Source organism: Pseudorasbora parva, chromosome 3 (assembly GCF_024679245.1).
Source record: "Pseudorasbora parva isolate DD20220531a chromosome 3, ASM2467924v1, whole genome shotgun sequence".
Classification (NCBI taxonomy): Eukaryota; Metazoa; Chordata; class Actinopteri; order Cypriniformes; family Gobionidae; genus Pseudorasbora; species Pseudorasbora parva.
Genome location: NC_090174.1, coordinates 35,576,282 through 35,599,390, shown reverse-complemented (window position 1 = coordinate 35,599,390; position 23,109 = coordinate 35,576,282). Strand labels below are relative to the sequence as shown.

Below are 23,109 nucleotides of genomic sequence, written 5' to 3'. Positions count from 1 at the left end.
ACTGACCTCAATCTGCTCTACTCCCCTTCCGCTGACTTTCCGAGTCTCTTTCATTGCCTCGGTTTCTGTTTTTCTTATTCATTCTCTCTTTCTATCAATTTCTGTTTCTCTGGCTGTCTCTCTTTTTCTTACCTGTTCAGTTCAGTTTTGATCAGCTTTATTAGTATAAGTACATATTGTCTCATTCTTGCACTTTTTGTCTTAGAAATTTAGTTTATTTATTTATATGCAGTTTTTAACAAGATACAATTTGTCTGTCTTTTATGTATACACTCACCTAAAGGATTATTAGAAACACCATACTAATACTGTGTTTGACTCCTTTTCATCTTCAGAACTGCCTTAATTCAACGTGCCATTAATTCAACAAGGTGCTGAAAGCATTCTTTAGAAATGTTGGCCCATTGATAGGATAGCATCTTGCAGTTGATGGAGATTTGTGGGATTCACATCCAGGGTACGAAGCTCCTGTTCCACCACATCCCAAAGATGCTCTATTGGGTTGAGATCTGGTGACTGTGGGGGCCATTTTAGTACAGTGAACTCATTGTCATGTTCAAGAAACCAATTTGAAATGATTCAAGCTTTGTGACATGGTGCATTATCCTGCTGGGAGTAGCTATCAGAGGATGGGTACATGGTGGTCATTAAGGGATGGACATGGTCAGAAAAAATGCTCAGCTAGGTGTGCCAAGAAAACATCCCCCACATCATTACACCACCACCACCAGTGGTAACAAGGCATGATGGATCCATGTTCTCCTTCTGTTTACACCAAATTCTGACACTACCATCTCAATGTCTTAACAGAAATCGACACTCATCAGACCAGGCAACATTTTTCTAGTCTTCAACTGTCCAATTTTGGTGAGCTCGTGCAAATTGTAGCCTCTTTTTTCTATTTGTAGTGGAGATGAGTGGTACCTGGTGGGGTCTTTTGCTGTTATAGCCCATTCGCCTCAATGTTGAGTGTGTTGTGGCTTTACAAATGCTGCATACCTCAGTTGTAACGATTGGTTATTTCATTCAAAGTTGCATTTGTATCAGCTTGAATCAGTCCATTCTCCTCTGACCTCTAGCATCAACAAGGCATTTTCTTCCACAGGACTGTCGCATACTGGATGTTTTTCCCTTTTCACACCATTCTTTGTAAACCCTAAAAATGGTTGTGTGTAAAAATCCCAGTAACTGAGCAGATTGTGAACTACTCAGACCGGCCCGTCTGGCACCAACAACAATGCCACGCTCAAAATTGCTTAAATCACGTTTCTTTCCCATTCTGACATTCAGTTTGGAGTTCAAGAGATTGTCTTGACCAGGACCACAGCCCTAAATGCATTGAATCTACTGCAATGTGATTGGTTGATTAGATAATTGCTTTAATGAATAATTGAACAGGTGTTTCTAATAATCCTTTAGTTGAGTGTATATGTAGTATGTATGTTTTTTTTTTCTGTCTGACAAGACAACACAGCAGGGCCGGTTGAAGAAAAATGTCATTCCGTGGTCGAAGTAGGGTGCAACCACTGTGGAGGTAATGTAAACTTTATTTATCCTTCTATTTGGGCACACACGGCTTGAGGAAAGATATGCAGTAATAAAAAAAATGCTTTACACACACAATGCTCTTGCCAACTGGACTATTTGCCTTTTTTTCAGCTACAACTGAGTTCCCATGGGACTTCAGCGTGAGCCGTCTAAAACACTGTTTAGATGAATTTAAACAATGGCTAAGTGGCTAAACGCATCTCATTGTCATGTAAGGGCCCTGTTCATGTTGGACAGACATTTTAATTGCATTTTGTGTCTGTTAAGAGGCCCAAATACACCCTTTACGTTAATACCCCTAAAGCTGCAATTTTAGCTGAGTGGGAGCTCTGGTTATTAACTGTAACAGCTCTGTGTTGCAAGCACCAATCCGGTTCTTCTGTTTTTTTCTATAGACTGTACTCACAAAGGTATAACGATCAAGATAAACTTAAAAATTCCCCAGAGTTGTCCTTTAACTGACCAAAGGCCACAGTTAATTTACTCTGTGAAATGTGTTCTAACCATAATCAAAACACAGATGAGAAAGAAATCTTTGGGTTTTAATAGAGGTGCACAAGTGATTTGAGCAGTGGTGCAGGATGCCTTAAGGGCCGTATTGAGTGCGGTCTATAAATGTATTCTCATAGTGTTTCCAGTCACAGTACACTCAAGATTCATTAGGATTCTATATGGAATTAGAGTCTAGATGCACAGCGTGATGGAGTGGACTCATCTTTTCTAGTCCTCTCCACTACCCCAATCCCTCCATTATTGTCTTTTTTCATCTTTATGTAACATTAGTCCACTTTCTATGTTATCCACCCACCTTTCACTCTCCAACCACCTAACTGTCTTCTGTCTTATTCTCATCATCTCTTCACACTCGTCTTTTCCCATGTCAAATTTGTATTCGCTGACTTTCTCAGTCTCATTTGCCAGAAACTTTCTTGGCCTTGTTTGAGCCTCTCTTTTTTAATTTGACAGTCGGATGTACAATTAAAGCCCCCCTGCACTGTCACACACGGGCACACATACACTCTGTCTTTCATCTAGATTAGTTACTTTTCTGTTCACCCTCTGTAATTCTTAAATTGGCAGGGGAAAAAATCATCCATAAATCACAGACTTGCTCTCACTGTCTGTGTGTGCTTGTGACTGACTGAGCACCATGTTGAGGTGCTCATGGCTCATTTCCTCTTAATAATATCAACTCATTTTTTTTAAACACACATTTAGGTTGCCCATTCATCTAAAAGGAAATCAGCTCCAAATGACTGTCTTGTCCTTTATAGCGAGCCCTATAAAGGACAATATTTCTTATACAAAGGCAACTTTGGAGCTTTATGCAATATGCATATGTGCAAATGAAGCATATTTCTGGGCAATTAATAATTATGCATTATAAAATGGAAAGGATAAAGGAAAGGCTGGTGAGGAAGTTTTCAATTCCCATTTGAACATTACAATTTCTTAAAAAGATTATACAACAGTTTATTTTATTTATTTATTTAGCTTTACCCACAATCATATTGTTGACAATAAAAATATGCATAACCAAATAAATAATTTTACAAAATCAAAATACAAAATATATATTTTTTAAAAATATGATTAAATCATATCTTACTATTTGGAAAAATAAGGCTTCAGCATCCCTGACCTAGTAGTGTTTCTAAAGTAGGGGGTGTTGAAGTGTTTTCTGTGGGGCGTTTATTTAATGTAAGCTCACACCTCACATCATGATTTACAGGCTGAAACTTGTGACTACATGCGAAAGAAAATGGTAATTGTGCATCATTCTAACACTGTCTACATTTCTTTTTTTCTTTTTTTTACAGTCTACGGGAGACCAGGGATGGTTGTAACAATTTTGATTAGTTTCTTTTAAACCAGTGCGTTCAAAATGTGATTAAAACTCTTTAGTGTCAGCTATTAAATTACATAGATGGTATCTTTGCAGCACAGCAGAAAATGTGTGGTTTTAATTCAAACACAAATTAAATGTTACAATTTACCCCATAGACTGGGTTAGTTGTAACAGACCATTGGGTGAAATGTAACATTATTATATCCATTGGGCTCACTTTATGTCCCTTAATTTGTCTTTTTCTTTCAAGACCTTGGCCAAGGGTGTACAATCTTGCACTTGGAGGGCCCCCATCCTGCAGAGTTCAGCTACAACCCCAATCAAACACACCTGAATCAGCTAATCAAGGTCTACTAGGCATAGCCTCTGTCCCAAATGGCACCTTATACCCTCACAGTCTTCCTCTGTGTCCGCACTTTGACGTCATAATGCCGCTTTGACTGCCGGGAAGAAGGCCTCTGTATAGCCAGCACCAGTGCAGGCTCGACAGAATTGTGCATTGAGGGCGTATAATGACCTCAAAGGGGGGCGCTCGCGAGCACCCTTCTGAGACCTAAAATGACAAATTGGACACCCTATGATTTCCTGGACTTGACGGACACTCGCATGCAGCGGCCATTGTAAGTTCACAAGACCGAAAGTGCACATGAAGTGTGCCATTTGGAACAGATTAATTTAATCAATGCTGCATCCCACTATAGTTTTAGACACGCACTTGCAAACTTGCCGGGACCCGCCGCCATTTTGAAGTGTGTTCCACTTTGTGAAGTGGACAATAGAAGTTTATATGGACAGACCTACCAGACAATACTTCATATGTACACTTCAGGCAGCTTCATATACCACAATGCAACACGATTGTGACGTCACATACGTTACATGCATATTGCATGTAATTTACCCCACCACAAACAACTATTTTAAATATTTTTTTAAATATATAAAACAACAAAACCCCACCTATATACATATAGAATGCTGCATTAAATAATTTCGTAAAGGAAAAACTCACGCCAACCAAGTAGTAATGTTTTCGCGGCAATATCCGGATTTAATTCCAATTAGAAGCGCCCTTTTTTGTTATTAAAAAAATGGCTAAACTGTCATTTACAACACATTTAAGAAAGAAAGATGTCTTGACAAAGATGACAGGATGCCATAACACTTTTGTCATTTGAAAGTGAACTAACAAATATGATGATATTGTCAACATCTTCAATTCAAAACCCACCCAACTCCGACTGGTTTAGAACAGACACCAGATACAAGGTAAGCTATGGGTAGGTTTTTAATCTGGCATCCGCCATGGCTATATAATACTTGCAGTTAATATTAGTGTTTATGTGGTTTTCTGAAGTCAAATGTACTGTATTAGCAATGGCAGGTTGTAAAAATAGGACTCAGACATTGTGATTTCTCTTTGTGTTATAGTTATCAGGACTCGGGTTGTATCTCTCTCCTGCTTTGTTTTAATTTTTCACATTGCAGTTGCTCACACTTGATAATAAAGAGCTTAGTGCTTACAGGTGAGTTATTTTGTTTCTGTGATTCTGTGACAATAGTAGCACCAGCACCTAGCAGAATTTTAAAATCTTAATAAAATCGTATTTTTTGAAATAAAGCAAATAGTCCTTCCGCACGTCATGCTCAAACATCACAAGCACAGGGGGGCTTGAGAAGGCATCAACATTAGACAATAAAAGGTCCAACATATGAGGAATATTTTTAGCTGTGTTTCTATGTTTTAATCGGACTTTCTTCCAAATTTAGGCCCTGTCCGCACAAACATGGGTATTTTCGAAATAGTAAAATTCACACACAAATTCAGTATCCGGTTACTGAAAACAGACTTTTTTGGAAACTCCGGCCAGGGTTAAGATTTTTAGAAACTCTAGTTTAATCATTGTCATGTAGATGGTGAAACCAGAGATTTTCAGGTGATAAACACCGCCTATACAGCGAATCTAATCCAGTAGCCTCGCCCACCGAGTCATGGAGGGCTCGTGCTAGCTTGTCAGCAAGATATTGCACTATTCCTGGTTGTGAAAGAACACAGTCGCTGCATAAGATTCCTTCGGATCCTAAAAGGATTGTGTGGTTGAACTTTATTTTTAATTTAGTTCCAGCTCACGTGGGGAAGACAGTGGTGTTCACTTCAGCTCACTGCAGGATCATTTGTAAACAAATCTCGGGTCGAATGGTGCAACACACCGATGTGAGTATAACGTATTTTTATATGTAATAGTATTGCATTGTTATAGATCATTTTGCTTATGTGTACGGGTCTAACAGAACATACATTTAGCACGCTGGACTCAGACACGTATGGGCCAGGGCTCGCAAAGCCCAGCAGGATGATGAATCTCATAATATTCCGTTCTTAGTCTGTGCTATTCTCTCTCTCTCAAGCTGACATTTGAAGGGCGGTGCGCGCGCGCGTGTGTGTGTTTGTGTGTGTGTGTGTGTGTGTATGTGTGCCGTTCACGCTTATATTGTCCGATCGTGCGGGCTATGTGTAATATAAAAATAATCGTTCAATCAATCGCGGGTGGATGAGAAATAAATCATTGTGTTTGATAAAAATGTTTACAAGCCCTCTGATCGAGAAAATTATTCCGGTTGCCGCTTCTCCCTCAATCTCTCCTCTCCCTGAATTGACAGGGGAGTTTAAGCTCATTATAAATGCAAATCTTATCCAATTTTAGCCGTGGGCGTGCGTATCTGTAGTGCGGCACGCCCATCAAAACCCAGCGTTCAGGAGAGAGCCTCAAAACCAGTGTGGAAAATAGCCTATTACTTATTAGTTATGATGTTTTTGAATGTACAAACCACACAATCATCATTAGTTGACCTCAGACCACAGTACAAAAAAATAAAAAGCCAGTTCATGACACCTTTAACTCTTTTGATTACATGAGTTGCAGCGGACATAGGCTATAGCGTTTAATAACTCTGCTAACAGCACTAATAACATTTATAGCCTACACATGGACAGTTATCTCCTTGTATTGTAGTACACTGCCTGGTGATAGCCTGGCAATTTATAAGGCAGGACACGGAGCTGCTGCTCCAAACATCAGAGTCTGTGTATTTTTTGTATTTTGTATTTTTTTTTATTATTTTTTTGCATTTAAAACAGTTCAAGAATATTTACTTCAATAAATGGCAGAGCATCACTTTAGGAGAAGTCACAATATAGAAAAAAGGGATTACATACAGTTTTTCCATTGACTAAACTTTGTCCACAATTTAAACAAATATATTATAAAATAAATAATTTATTACATATAATATACATATATAATGTATTCAACATGTTTGCCTTTTTTTCTTTTTTTTACATTTAAACGTGCAGTATGCAACTTTTGGCCACTAGGGGTCACTCATTCAAAATAATAACAACAGACGTACTTTAATGACGTCGGGAAAGTGCGTGTGCTCATGGGAGTTGTTGTCATTATTGCCACTGTCAACCAGCGAATCTGGCATCTCCAGCAGAAAACATGTTCACTGACAAGGTAATTGTTATATTACATCTCTATTATTGTTAAGTTTAGTTACGGCTTTTCACGTTATGTAATGCCAATCTAATGAAATAGCAGCGAGCTACCGTTACTTAACAAACTTATCAGTAACGTTAGCTAATGTGTGAGTCAGAATGTTGTGCGGGCGGTCGCTATGTCAACACACCTATAAGTTGGTAGGCTATGTTGACATATTAACCGTGCATCATAATTTGAGTTACTCAAATTATAGATATGTTGACATGGCATCCGCGATTGTCGAACATTCTGTATATCAACTGTTCAATAAGGAAATACATTTCAATTTAGTTTATCATTACCAACATAAAACAGTAAATGAGAGAACCAGCACTAGCAATACGTTGTTCATTGGAACACGCGGTGTGTCGCTCCCCACATTCATCAATCTAATAAACATTATTTGGAACTCAGAGATATATGAATAAGTAGATCATTATTAAATCGATATTATATGTAGCTAGTATTAACATATGATAAAAGTGACGGTCACCTTATATTAATTGACCAAGATAGTGGCATATTACCTTATGAAGCTAACGTTACCTTCTCCAGCTACATATAAAACCAATAATAGCTAGTCCATCTGCGTTTTACACATGACATCATCGTGTCACAAAATATACGGATAGAAATATACTTTTGAATCAGTTTTAAAAAGTCTCAGTTTCAGTCTCCAAAAACACAGAATCCGCCTGTTTGAAAAGCCGATGCAATACAAAATGTAACGTTATAGGCTACGTATTCAGCTAAACGCGTCTCAATGTGGTCAAGATCGCTATGCAATATGCAAACATACAGCATGTTATGATTATATGATTATTATGTTAGCTGAATGGTTACTTAAATTACCTGTTTATTAAAACGAAAGCGAGATCAGCATATCTCTCTGCAGTCCGAGCTTGTCACGAAGATTTCGCCATCTTTCAAAGGCTTCTCCAAGGTTTACACGTCTCTTGCTTCTTCTACTGTCCCAAAATCTTCTCGGGTCATTTTTTTTCACTCGTACGTTTGCGCTTTGTTGAGCTGGCAAAGAGTAGTCATGATCCATTATCATACAGACTTTTTTATACGGGTGTTCCCCTTATACTGTCAGTGATCCTCTTTGAGTTTGGCGGTTCCGCCGAGTTCCGCAGGAAGCAAGACGCAAACGTGGATATGACGTGAAAGACGGGCGACATAACGGAAATAAAGACACGGTCCGTGTCTTCGAATTAAAATATTAATTTCTCTGGATTTAGAAGTTAATTGGAACTGTCAGGATAATGTAAACACACAACTTTAAAAAATATATAACATAGATATAGTGATCTTTTATATTTTTAATGCTGAAACATTACATATTGTGCCTTTAAATAAACCCTCACAATGTGTTCAATTGTCAGCCAAAATTAGTCTCCAATATTTTTTTTTAGTACAAACACTCATACTCATCTTCACAGTCAACTGCACCTTATAATGTGTACTTATTGCATTAATTATTTAAAGCATATTTTTTTAGATTTGTGCACACCCCATGGCCTCCATCATTGCCATGAAATCATATAGCACGCATGACACAGGCGAACATGAAGCGGGCTTTTACACTTTAACACTTTAAATTATGTCATTAACTTTCCTTATAACTCTGTAATGGCAAGAAAAGAACACGCCCTTTACGTTTTTAATTAAACGCAGGACACCGAAGCTGCTGCTTCAGACATCAGTCTGTGTATTGTTTGAGCAGCGCGTCCCCTCCCCACGCAGGCAAAGGGAAAAGCAATCAATCGTCCTAAAAGCCAAAACACTTACTGCTAAATACACTTGAGAAATACATTCTCTTATTTTATCACATACTACATTTCACATATTTATTTACTTTTATTTATTTATTTATTTTAACCACCACACAATAATACAAAATAGCAAGGCAAGTTTGTGAAGCTACAGTCCACTTGGGCCCTGCACCATACAGTTACTGTCACTGAGTCCAAAGTAAAGGAACTCGTTGAAGGGATTTCCACGGAGCCCATAGCATCCCTTATTCCATTGGTTCTGAGGATGGGACCCATGTGGATATCAGGCAGCCAATCATAGCGTGGTTTTGCATTTTCATGCATACAGAGATTTTACACGATTCTATTCTATATAGTGTGGTTTTGTTAAAGTTGAATAAAGTAAACAGTCGCATGTGTACCTTACTACTTCTCACCACTGTTTCCTGATGGTTTATAGAACAACTCCAAGTTGCCCTCCTGTCAAGTTCGCCTTATTCACCTGCCGGCCATTTAAAAAAATCGTTGAACTCGAAGTTGGACTCCGATACTCTACTAATCAGTAGCAGCATTCTTTTTCGCTCACTTTCTACTTGCTGTGTGTAACAAAATCATGTAATATATCAATGATTATCTGTTTATGTATATAGTTCTCTTTTGTTAATTTTTTATTGTGTAATGTGTTTCAAACATTTTTTTTTTACTTTTGGTTGAGGTCAACTAATGATGATTGTGTGGTTTTTACATTCAAAAACATCATAACTAAAAAGTAATAGACTATTTTCCACACTGGTTTTGAGGCTCTCTCCTGAACGCTGGGTTTTGATGGCCGTGACGCACTGGAGACTTGGAAGTAAATGCCCACGGCTAGGATTGGAGAAGATTTGCATATTTAATGAGCTTAAGATCCCCTGTCAGTTCACATTAGGGAGAGGAGAGATTGAGGGAAAAGCGGCAACCGGAATTATTTTCTCAATCACAGGGCTCGTAATCGTCTTTATCAAACAAACACAATGATTTATTTCTCATCTACCAACATATTTATCGATATCGATTACTTGTCTAATATCAGTTATTGATATCGCGATACATATAGTTACCATTTTATTGCCCAGCCCTATTCTATACATGCATATACATAAATCCAGCATGGAGCAATGAAAGAGAAAAACATCCAAATGAAAGCTTTTATAATGACTATTCCCTCACTGTAGCAGCCATCAGCTAATAAGACCTTCATAGAAAAAAGACAAAGGATAGAGAAAAAGAGCAAAGGTTTGTACATAAAGGACCAGAGCCCTGGACTCTCTTGCCTAATCACTTGTTTTCTCAGACCATATTCTATATATATATATATATATATATATATATATATATATATATATATATATATATATATATATATATATATATATATATATATATATATATATATATATATATATATTTTTTTTTTTTTTTTTTTTTTTTTTTTGTCTCTTTAAATAAAAGCATCTGCTAAATGAATACATGTGAATGTAGGCCTGTATGTCCATATAGACTCCCTCTTAGCATAGTTTGCAAGATTTGGTTCACTTACAAAGGTAGCCTGTTAAAACAATTCATAATAAGAGAGATTTTGTGTAGCAAAATTGTGAATGCATCTGTCCACTACCCTTGTACTTTTCTCCAAATATTTAGTAGGTCCTCAGAGTGAAGTGTGCTCATTCATCTTGATAAAAAAATGATGGGCTATTTTTACAGCAGTTGTGGCCCTAAGGAGCTACCTGGTGGCACAGTGCTATAAAGCCACTAAATTGCACCCTGCATAGTACTATACAAGACAAAGACAATTAAATTTTGCTTTACCAGTACAGTTTCAAATGTAGACAAAAATGTATGAAAGAGTATTTATGAAATACAGTCATTACAGAGAAACAACGTAAAACTCAATGTTTTCATTGCAGCCTGCATATTGCAACCTGATTATACTAATGAAAAGTAAAAATGTCATTATTTATTTTACAGCCACTTATCTCTTCATTAAAATGTATGGTGATTTGGTTTTTAAACAATAAAATGCAGAAATTCCTGTCGGATAAAAAAACATTCATACCTTGAAATATAATCCACTTATCCTGCTATATTGCAAGCGAGACACTTTACACTTGGCAAGTTAAATATGAGACACATCATTGTATCTGCCTGAATGATGTCTTTGCATTGCAGTCTAAACAGAATGGAAATTGTGCCGCAATGAAATTGAATTACTGTCCAATCACAGTCCTGTCAATGAAAAGCAATGTCATGAGTGGGTTTCATTTATTCCTCATGTTCCTCTGTAATGACTGCATTTCCGTGTGGTGAGAATTCTCCTTCAAATAAAAGTTTCCCATAAAGGAAAATAAATCACTCTTATTCTTTTTACTCCATGCTGTGTCTGTTAAATAAATGATTATGTTGTAGTTTGAGATTACCTTGACTTAATGAGTGCACACAATCACATTCAACTCAAATGAAATTAATAGTTACATTGTCATTTACCACAAACACTCTAAGACGGAACATATTTTTTATTTTATTTGCTGGACGGAGGAGTCAATCACCACTGATTGATTCAAATATTTGTTTAAATATAAAACTAGATTATGTGAAACATTATGTGAAAAAAGTGCCTCCACAATTTTTGCCATGACTGGTTGTTATATTCAAGAAGATCTATTATATTTTAATCTATTTATATGTTGATTTGCAAAGGAAAAAAATGTTGCATTTAAAAAAGTAAGGTAAGATGGGAAAATGTCCCCCTTTAAGGGATAGTTCACCCAAAATTAAAAATTAGCCCATGAATTACTATTCATATTTAAAATTATATAAACTCAAATAATTAGCTTCCGACAGACAGCCATACACATGATGAGTACAGCAAAAGAGTAACCCCTTACTTGACGCATGACGTGTTGATGAACGCGGAAGCACAGAGGATAGAGCAAAACAAAATTATAGTGACAAATTAGTCTAAAACAAGCATTTTTACAGAGAAATGTTAGAAATGTTAAAGATTTTAATATAAAAGAGGAGGAGCTTGAGTTTGTTGCACAGCCCTTTTTTGAACCTCGAAAGGCGTCAAAGCTTGCGCTACGCCTATCCTGTCGTACATCATGCCAGGGGTTACTTTTTTGGTGTAAGTTGCTTGCATAGGCCATTTGCCGGAAGCTAGTTGCTTCAGTCTATAAAGTTTTAAATATGGATATTTTTCTTAGAAAAACCCATGCTTTGGAAGGCCTTTATTAACCCCCTGGAGTCTTATACGACTACTTTTATGATGGATGGGTACACTTGACTTTTAGATGGATACCAAAAGTCTAGTTACCTTTAAAGGAAGTGTATGTAAGATTGTGGCCAAAACTGGTACTGCAATTGTAACCGTATGCTTCTTTTAGTCTGCGTTGTGTTGGATATCATTGAAGAATGACAGGAGATCGTCAGATTGGGTCTGCACAGAAAATGTATTTTTATATAGACAGGCCGTCACGACAGCTTCAGCTCATGTTAGTGACACTCTTTCGTTCGGGAGAAAGACGGAAAAAGGGACAAAAACCAAAAACCAAAAGGCTAACACAAAACAGCAAAAACACAAATGGAGAAAACATCTCCATAAACTTAACCTTATACACATGAAACAACAATATAACTTAAAAACACAAAAATATGGTTCATCAATGCATACCTGCATAGAAAATGTATTTTAATATAGACAGGCCGTCAGCTCATAGTGACACTGCCAAAAAATATATACATTTCACAATATACCAATCCACAACAAAAGAAACATGTATTATGAATATATATGTGATCTTACATTTCTACATAACAAAATAAAAAAAATAAAGAGCTTAAACATTGTGTATTTATGTGTGCGAATTATTCTCAACCAATAATGGGGGGGGGGGCAGTTTTAAATATGTGGCAGAGGCCTCTGTGGATACCACAACATGCCTGGAAACTCGTTCTAAGGGAATTTCCACCCATTGAAACTGGAAGTTCCTCCACAGGGTGAAGGTTTGGCAGCAGGCCGAGGTCACTTGGACGTGTCGCTTTGCCATGCCCACCTCGGGACTCGGTCGCGAAGCCAGTGCTGAAGCAGTCTCATATGGAGCAACCCGAGCAGTGTTACTGTGGCTGCAGATGCCATATGCCTCAGGAGCCTCTGAAATACTTTTAGTGGGACCACGTTCCTGCATTCGATCTTGCGAAGGGAGGTCAGCAGAGACATGGTCGAGTCGATCTCCAAACCGAGAAAAGAGATTCTCTGCACTGGGCAAAGTTTGCTCTTTTCCCAGTTGACCCGAAGGCCCAGACGGGCAAGATGGTGGAGAACCAAGTCCCTGTGTTCGCAAACCTGCTCGAGATAGTTTAGGATGCGAACCCCGAGTTCCCTGAGTGGCACTAGGGGTGCCTCGATGACCTTCATGAAGACGCGAGGAGACAGGGCCAGCCCAAATGGGAGAACGACATACTGGTATGCTCTCCCCTTGAAGGCAAATTGAAGAAATGGTCTGTGTCGAGGAAGTCTGGAGACATGAAAGTATGCATCCTTCAGGTCGATTACTGCAAACCAATCGCGTGGACGAACGCATTCGAAAATACATCTTGAAGGGAAGCCTGTGCAGGGTTCAAGATGCGCAGGTCCAGGATTGGTCGTAACCCACCACCTTTCCTGTGTACAATGAATTAAGGGCTGTAGAAGCTGGACTTCATCTCGGCTGGAGGGACGATCTCGATTGCACCCTTCGCTAGTAGGGTGTCGATCTCCGCATGCAGGACAGGGGCATTGCCACCTACCATCTTATAGCTGAATCCCTGAAAGTGGGGAGGTGAACGTGCGAACTGAATCGCATAGCCGAGCCTGATGGTGCAGGCAAGCCATTTGGACAGCTTGGGGAGCGCTAACCAGGCCCCCAAAAAATTAATCAAGGGTATTATGCGAGGCACAGGCGTACCCGGCGTGGGGCAGTGAAGCGGAACGACCGGCCCAGACTCAGGAGGCATGGAAGCAGCCCGAATTGTGTGTGGGGTCGAGTTCCGCGCCCTGCCAGTCGAGACCAGGGGATACAAGGTGTCCCGCGGGAGTCTCGACTGGGAGGGGGCTGGTGACAGAGGGTACGTGGCGAGGCACTGAGGTGGCACACACTGCCAGTCGCACCCTCTTGGGGCTCAGAGGTGAATGATTCGGTTCTTTCTTTAACCAAGCATTGGCGGTCTCGACGGGGAGCGGACTGAGGCGTCTGGGCCGGCAGCAGAGAGGAAGCAGCAGCAGGCCGCTGGGGCAGTATGTGTTTAAAAGCCTCAGTCTGTCTCAGTGCGGCTGAGAACTGTTGGGTGCAGTCCGCCGAATTGCCTAGCCTGGGAGATGGGAGCATTTAGGAAGTGTGTCCTATCAGACTCACACATCTCAACCAGGTTAAGCCATAGATGGCTCTCCTCGACCACACAAGTGGACATCACCTGACCGAGAGCCTGCGCGGTCACTTTCGTCATCCGTAGGACGAGGTCAGTGGCCACGCGCAGCTCATGCACAAAGGCACAGTCAGCACTGCGCTCGTGAAGGTATCTGAGCATCCTGCCCTGATAAACCTGAAGGATGGCCAAAGCATGCAGGGCAGATGCGGCCTGGCCCACAATGCTATAGGCCCCGCCCACTAGTAAGGACGAAAACCTACAGGCCTCGGAGGGGTGCTTTGAGTCACCGCACCACGCGGGATCGCTCTGAAAACACAGTTGCATCACAACAGAATACTCCACAGGGGGAACTCCATTGTACCCTTTAACCGCTATCGAGTGCCACGAAGGCATAAGCGGCCGCCGAATGATCACACAAAGACAACGGGGACTCCCACGACTTCGACACCTCTTCATGCACCTCCAGGAAAAAAGGCACTGATGGCCAGAGATACCAATCATCCAGCCTCGAGCACTCGGGACCTGGCGGAGGATTCCACTCGGGCCCGAGGCTCTCGGTCGCTCGGATTAGCATGGCTGTCAGCTCCGGATCAGACGCGGACAATGCAGAGAAGGCGGCACAGCCTTATCCTCATCTCCGGAGGAATCCGGCACGCCTTGTGAAGTGCGATTAATGCGTTGCTTGCCTCGTCGGACCAAATATTGATGAGGCACTTACCTCTTTGGTGCTCCACATTTGCCCTCTAACGTTAACAATTTGATGCACCTTTCCGCGTCGTCAAATCAGCTGACTTGTAGCATCGCATCTTGTGACATTACATCCTATTTTTGGTTTGTTTACATGTCTTTGGTCCGTTTTGCGTTCATATATCAATTGAACCGCACCAGAGTTAATTTGGAAGTGGACCAAGACCCATCTTTTTAGCGGTCTCAGTCCGCTTGTTTGGTGCGCACCAGGGTTCGGATGGCAGCGTTCACATACAGTATGTTCAAATGAACCGCACTAACCGAGCAATCGCACCGGGGTTTGTTTTAATCGAACCAAACATGACAAGTGTGAACGCACCCTAAGGCCCCATCCACACAGAGAAGCATTTAGCTGTATACGTACGTTTTTTGTAACTTTTTGTTGTTTCGTCCACATGGATTCACTGTTTTGGGAGCCTGAAACCGCAAATTTTTTTTTTACGTGTCCCAGAGTGGATTAATCTGAAAACGACACAGTGGTGTGGCAAGCAGCGGGGCGAGGGACCGCGAGAGCGGGCCGGTGACGAGTGGTAATGAGTACCAGCTGCGTGACACACCGGTCTCGTCTTGCAGCCAAGGGACGGGAGCATAAATGGAGGAGCGAAGGCAGTGGAAGACGAGAGAGGACAAGGCCTGGACTCTATGTTGAGTTTTGCTATGTATGGGCGGGCAGTCGTCCGTGAGGGGCTGCCCGTGGTTTTACTTTCGTTTCGATTATTTATTTTGAATTAAAGTTTTGAACGTTCACCGGTTCCCGCCTCCTTCCTTCCCATCTACAAACCTTATTACATTGGTGCCGAAGCCCGGGAGGAAGGAGGGACGTGCTGTCGGAGAGCCCTCTCTGCTGAGGGGGATCACGGTGCTGAGGAGTTCGGGCAGCACGGATGAGGAAAAACCGTGAGTGGCTGCCCGAGGCGGAGGTGCTGGAGCGAGTGAAGACCGGTGGGACGGAGAGCTCGCTGCCGTGCTCCTGGGTCGAGGTGGGGTGGCTGCTGTCCTGGAGGGAGCGGAGGAGTTGCCGGTGTTCGCCTTGGGCCGGAGCCTGCTGCCGTCCGCCGTAACAGGGAGGAGCAGGGAACGCTGAGCTCGCTGCCGACTACCCTCAATCGGAGGAGCCACCGCCGGCCGCCAGGGGGTGGAGGAGGATCGGGCCGTCCACTGGGCGTCTAGCACCATCGCATAGCACCGCGAGGAAGAGCCTCTTGGCTGGTGCGGACCAAGCGGCAGTGTGTCGGGGAACCGGACCAGATGTTTTTTTTTTTGTTTTTTTTCCCTCTCTCCCCTCTCTCGTTCTGTAGCTCCGTGCTCCCATCTCCATTTCTCTCGCCTCTCTGTCCTTACCCCCAGGTGCCGCGGCCGCTGTGATCGACCCCCAGGAGAGGGGAGTAGGGTAGTAGAGTGCAGTCTCGGGAGTGCCCCACGGCCTACGAGGTGCGATGGGGGTATGTGGTGTGGCAAGCAGCGGGGCGAGGGACCGCGAGAGCGGGCCGGTGATGAGTGGTAATGAGTACCAGCTGCGTGACACACCGTCTCCGGCCAAGTGACGGGAGCATAAAAGGAGGAGCCAAGGCAGCGGAAGACGAGAGAGGACCGGGCCTGGATTTTATGTTGAGTTTAGTTTTGTGTTTGTTGGCAGTTGTCCGTGAGGGGCTGCCCGCGGTTTACTTTCGTTTTGTTTATTTATTTTGAAATTAAAGTTTGTTAAATGTTCGTCGGTTCCCGCCTCCTTCCTTCCATCCACGAACCCCGTTACAGACACCCTTGCATTTTCGTGTGTACAGCCAATCTGTATATTCTGTGAAACGGTGATGTCATCGTTTCACAGAATACAGAACCCACATCTTGCATGCTCTAAGTCTTCTTTTCCTTTTTTAGTGCATCTCTGTTGCAGAATACATAACTAATTAGACTGAGAAAAGCTAGATCAGAGACTGAACCAAAAACATAAAAGAGACATAAGATAGAGTATACATGCAGCAATATTATATATTCTATGAATTGAAGTTTATAACATAAGTATGTGTATATATGTATGTATGTAGTATGTAGTTATGGGCATCAGCCAGCAGGGGTTATTGGGGTCATGCTAACCAGCCAAGCCTTGACCCTCTCAGTTATTTAATTAAATACATGTACTAACAGCAGTTCCTCTTCTTACAAAAGAGGGCGCCTCTCTTTCAAACTTTCTCAGTCCTCTTGATACTTTTTTAACCATTCCCTCATGTAGCTCCTCCCTCTATTTATCTAATTATTGGTCAACCTTAGTCAACTCCCCTCCAACCCTTTCTCTTCCCTCTACTCTGTCTGTCTGCAAAACTCTATGGGAGAGGAAGAGAGTCTGTCTCCTGGGCTTCTTAGAGTGGAAACACATGCTGATAGAAAGAAAAATGCACTGCGGAAAAAGACTGAGGATGGAGGAATATTATTCCAGTTTCTTTACACTTTTGTTTAACTGAATGTGTGTTCATGCAACTTGTAGGCTATTCAACTTTATTGCTGCATGCCAACTCAGAGAATTGTTTCTGCATCACACAAAATGTGCGTATCTGCATGTGGGTTTGCTATTATCACATACTTCATTATGCTTTCCTTTGAACACTGAACTGCTGAACTTCCCTTGAAGTTTTTCCCTGTAGCATGTGGCTCTGATTTGGATTATTTGCTAGACTTGTTTTCGAGCTCTCTGCTCTTTTGAAGTTGTTTCTGTAATAGGCCATTGTGCAAAAGGATGGATTCCTCTGCACTTCACTCTCTTTTACTTCTCATTTTCACCACTTTCTCTCATGTTCTTGCTGGAATGGATTCTTGTTATGATAAGGAGGGCGTCCCAAGCCGCTGTTTGCCTAAATTTGAAAATGCGGCCTTCAATCGTTCCGTTATCGTTTCAAATGTGTGCGGTATACCACCTGAGGACTATTGTATGCAGACGGGGTCCACGCGTTCATGTCACCACTGTGATGCCTCAGACTTGGATCTGAATCACAACGCCACTTACCTGACTGACTTCCACACGGATGAGGAGCCCACCTGGTGGCAGAGCCAGTCCATGTACTATGGAGTTCAGTATCCTAATTCAATCAACATCACACTGCATCTTGGTAAGTAGCCAACTGTGCTTTAATATTGATGAAACCGTGGGAAAAGACTCACCATTGAATGTGCAAAATCGCAAAATGTGTACTGAATTTAGACAGATTAGTGTTAACTAAAACTAATACAAATTAGTTTTTGGTAATTGAAATCTCAAATAGAAATAGATGGGCAACTAAAACTTAAAACTTTGAAAAAATGAAAGAAAGAAAAAATGCTGCCTTGGAAGCTATTTAAATAAACTATGATGTGACTAAATATTAAATAAATAAAAAACTGAATAATTTTAATATTACTAATATATAATTTAACTAAAACACTTTTGAGACCATTAAAAAGCTATCTTCATAATTGATAAGTAACAAACACCTCAATTGGTAATTATTTTCCTATTGCAGAAAATGGATTGCAGTGGTAAAAAATCTGAATATTGTGAGGCATCCAAATGGATCATATTCTTTATCTTGCTAACCTATAGGTGTGCCTGTTTTTTTTATATATATCAAACACTTAACCCAGCATGCTGTGCTCTGTAAACTGTATGCTAACTAAACAGCAAGCAAGACAGTCACAAACAATGTAGTAGTAACAGTTTGTTTCCCAACTATGAATTTGATGTAAACACCTGAGAAATCTAATGTAATTTTGGTGGCCTATCAGATTAGATGAGTGATATCTCAGTTGGTTTAGTTCTATTACATTATTGCCCTGCAGACTTTACGCTACAGTGTTTTCAATCCTAAGCATTCCCATATGTCTGTAAGAATATGACTATTTTGAAACTATTTTGTTATTTTTATTCTGTAAGGTGAAATGTTGCTCTTTCCTTTCTTCTTTATCCCTCAGAGACCCAGTGTAGCAGTGTTGTAGCATTTGTACAAAGCAATTAAAATAACAAACGTTCACTAAATATGGTAAAGAAGCCTACATGTAACTGGCACTTAGCTGATAGGACAACAGCTTTGATTATTGTTCACTGTAAGGGTGTGAACCAACACTGGTCTCCCGGTTCGGTTGAATTACGATTATCATCCCATATAGATTAAATTCAATTCGATATCACGATGCATTGACGATTCACTGCATCCTAATATACAATTTTGTCAGTCAGTTATATGAACTGAATCTTTAATTTTACCTGCTCAAAGAAAACATGCTTCTTGAATGTATCAAACAAAACTGGTCACAGAAGACTGGTCACAGAATAGGAGCATTTAGAACAAATAGGCTACACAAAATAGTAAAAGGCACTTCAGGAGGTGGTCTGCGCTGCATTACAGTCAAAGCTTAAATCTAAATGCATCTGGCTGTTGAAAATAGATAAGTAAATTTTACTCCTCGCAACAATACTAAAAAAACATTAACGTGTGAGAGTGTGTTATGACAGCGGTACTGAAGCACGCGTCGCCACAGTCAAGCAGCTCCATATCTCATCAAGCCAGCGCTTAAAAAATTGTTTTTAATTAAAAGTAAAGAAACTGAATGATCTTTCCCATGCTGTGGCTGTGCTTGCTCATATTGCGGTCTTTGATTTTTAAATTTGCTGATGTTCAAAAAAATGCGTCTCATATCTGTTGTTTTTGGTGACGTGAACTTAAATCTGCATTCGGATTTATATTCGTTTTGCGGAGATGGCCTACATTTATATGCCCAAGTGTAAATTAATTTGTTTTGATAAAGCATAGCTTTGATTTACACACAGCGCCTGTGTTCTCCAGGTCGTGCTTACCAGGTTGTTCATAAAAGCCGAAAAGTGCCTAGATGTCGGCTTTTAAAGTAGTTGGAGCATTATAATTACTCGCACTCATCTCTTCCCTCTTTCTACCATTATATGCTACTGTGACAAAGCATGTATTCATCAAATTACTCCAGAAAATAAAATCAGTACATCATAATCGGTTATGGTCTATTAATGAACCGATACCAAATCATCCTAGTCTGCATCGCAATGCATCGAAGAAATTATGAATTTCGACACCCCTAATTAACTGCCACAGCTTTATCTCACAGGAGCTCAAAATGACGGCAGCCAGCTGACACAATTTTTTGAAAACACCGTTGGAACAAATTTACAAAGTATTTGATATACTGTATATGCCCTAGCATGTACTTATTTTTGTTATTATTATATTAGATAGATAGATAGGACCAATCAATCAAATATCTATAATAATAACTTTTGCCCCCAGTTTCACAGACGAGACTTAAGCTAGTCTCAGACTAAAATGCATGTTTGAGCTGTTTTAACTAAAAGAAACTTGCACTGACATAAATGAAAAATTAAAAAAATGTAAAAAGGTGCACACCAGTAATGTTTTTTTTTTTCTAAGGCACGTTTATAAATGCTACTTAAATGCCCTAATTAAACTAAACCCTAATCCTGTCTGTGAAACCAGGCCTTAAATACTTTTTTTCTAGAATAATTTAACTTAATTTAACTCCTCATGCTGATCACATTAAACATCTTACAATAAGACTCTACAAATGGCCATTTTGAGTGCAGTATTTCTTTTTCTTTTGTTTACACTACACTTCTTTGCTATACATGGCTATTTTCGCACATAACTTTTGAATATTTGGTCAAAAATCAAAAGTTATAGATTCACTGTGTCATTCAAATTCCATGGATTTTGCCAGTATCGGACAAACTATCAGTCTGCCATTAAGAAATTTGTCATAAATTGCAAAATCTTTGGAACTATTTGACATATTGGCGCACAATTAGGTATCGTCGACAACATGTCCAGAAGGTGAAATTTGAGCACAGTGGTCTTTAGACCAAGCTGTACAGAAATGGCTGAACGCAGAACCTAAGTTGATGGTATCTGTGTATGTTAGTTAGCTTAGCATGCTAATCTGGCTAACATGCTAAGTAATGCTTTTGTGTGCTCACTCTCTCACGCCGCATTCACACGGGGCGTAGGCGTTAACGCTTCCCATTTACTTTGAATGGGTGACATCATCCGTTGCCGAACTGAATTGTGGGCTCCGTCGCGACGCTTCACTCACGTTGCAAGCGGCAGAAGTTGAAGATTTCTCAACTTTTCAAGCGCCAGCGCAGGCGTCATCCAATCAGATCGCCGTATGCAAATATCCTACAGCAGACGCTAGCCAATTGCGTTCATTACTTCTCCGTGAACCATCCAGACGCAGCTCCTGGACCACTACGTGATATTCTTCCCGCTGTCTGCACTTTTTCAGGATTTAATGTACTTAACAGCTTCGTGCACCTGTGCAGTGCACTGACAACAACTACACGGGCAATCGCACTCACACATACAACCAAATCGGCATCCATTTCCTCTCACAGACTAGCTGTCATAAAAAGGCGCTTTTTTGTGTTGTGTTTTGGTCCAAGCGGCAAGTTAATGTGATTGGCTGTTGTCACTATGACGATCGCGTCAGCACCCAGCTTCAGCCACGCCCTCCATCAAGCGTTAACGCCTACGCCCCGTGTGAATGCGGCGTCACTGAAAGCTCCCTTTGGCAGCCTGCAGTGAATGTGTATTAAATGAGTGCACACTCTGCTAAGCCACAGGCCCTGAACCTTTTGAACCAGGTTGTGGGTTTGAAACGTATGTGGCACATACAGACTGCAAGAGGTACTGTGGCCAGAAGTGGTGCAAAAAAAAATTCTGTACCACACCTTGTGTCTTAATAATCTATTCTGAATTTATTAAATATAACAATCAGTGCATTTATATACAAAACCTTCATTTTGAATTGATCCCCACATGAACTGAACCCTGGCAGGTGGGTGGGTGAATATGTGTCTTCTGAGTGGCGCACAGCGATAAGCAACAAGCATGTGATCTAAAGATTGTGTGTTCAATTCCTACCTGGTACAACTTTATAAAAGTGTGTGTGATTGTGTGTTATTTTGTGTCATTTGGAGCACACGTAAACTCATCCGCTTTAATACCAGTTACAGCGCGAAATAAACATGAATGAGCATCTGAAAGTGTCTTAAATGATACTGCATACTGAAATCCGTATCGTTCAATCAGTGTTTCAACCATGGAAAGATGTCAGTAAAACAGCTTGAAAACAATGTAGTGTAAAATTAACTCTAGAGAGGAGCATTTTGCTAAATATATGTACCATATTACACATTCATTATAATTGTTTATGTTCTTCAATATTTAATGTTGAGTTATGACAGTTACCGTTTAAATGTTTATATTTAAAAGAAAAACTATTTGGAGTAGAAATATGGTTATGTAATTAGTATTATAACTTTATTATTGTCAGGACCCAGTGGTGATGATAATGCACGCAGAAGAAGGATGAGGAAGATGACTTAGTAAACAATAATTTAATGAACACTTCACCACTGGTAAACATAGACTTAGATCAGGACCGGTACAGAGACGGGTGTACTGACGACGACGGACCAAGACAGAGTGAACACAGAGGAACTAAATACACACACTGATGATGAAGATAACGAGGGGGACAGATACAGATAATTACCACTGGCCACTCAGACTCCCTGATAGGAGTCTCAGACTACTGACGGAGCAGACTGAGGTGCCGGCGTTTAATTGACTACAGGCTTTTATTTGAGGAAATACGGTATATCCAAAATAATTGATATTGAATTGAATCAGAATCGAATTGAATTGTAAGCTTGTAAATCGAATTGAATTGTGAAATTTGTGTTGATACACAACCCCAGTACTAATGTATCTTCCTCTTGGATTAGAAATGTGTTTTGTATATTCTCTGCAAAATTTGATCTGAACTTAAGTTTATTCTCACCATACTTCTGAATCTGTTTTTCATGTACATTCTATTTCTGCTGCTTTTACACTTCTGGCTCTGCCCTGCTGTTGCTTGCTGCTTCAGGACTTGGCCCTGCATCGCTGCTTGCAGCTATATCTCTTCTTCTTCTTCTTCTTCTTCTTCTTCTTCTTCTTCTTCTTCTTCTTCTTCTTCTTCCTCTTCTTCTTCTTATTATTATTATTATTATTATTATTATTATTATCCTCATCTCTTTCTCCACCAGACTTTTTTTCTTTTTTTCTTTAAACAAAATAACTTATTTTATTCTAGATCTTGTTCTGAGTCAACATTTTTACATATGGCTCTGCTTACATATTATAGGCAACACATGGTTCCATCCTGTTTCAGTGGG

At 40.4% G+C, this 23,109-nt stretch overlaps 2 protein-coding genes across 2 annotated transcripts in view; both read left to right on the top strand.

The window, feature by feature from the left end:
• Window positions 1-23,109, top strand: part of aif1l (allograft inflammatory factor 1-like) — a 199,637-nt gene that overhangs the window by 22,922 nt on the left and 153,606 nt on the right. The window lies entirely within an intron of this gene.
• lamc3 (laminin, gamma 3) overlaps window positions 17,213-23,109 on the top strand; it is a 131,159-nt gene continuing 125,262 nt past the window's right edge. Inside the window, exon 1 of the mRNA XM_067438629.1 lies at window positions 17,213-17,980. Coding sequence (XP_067294730.1) covers window positions 17,611-17,980 — 370 coding nt within the window. The 5' untranslated portion in view covers window positions 17,213-17,610. The remainder of the gene's footprint in view (window positions 17,981-23,109) is intronic.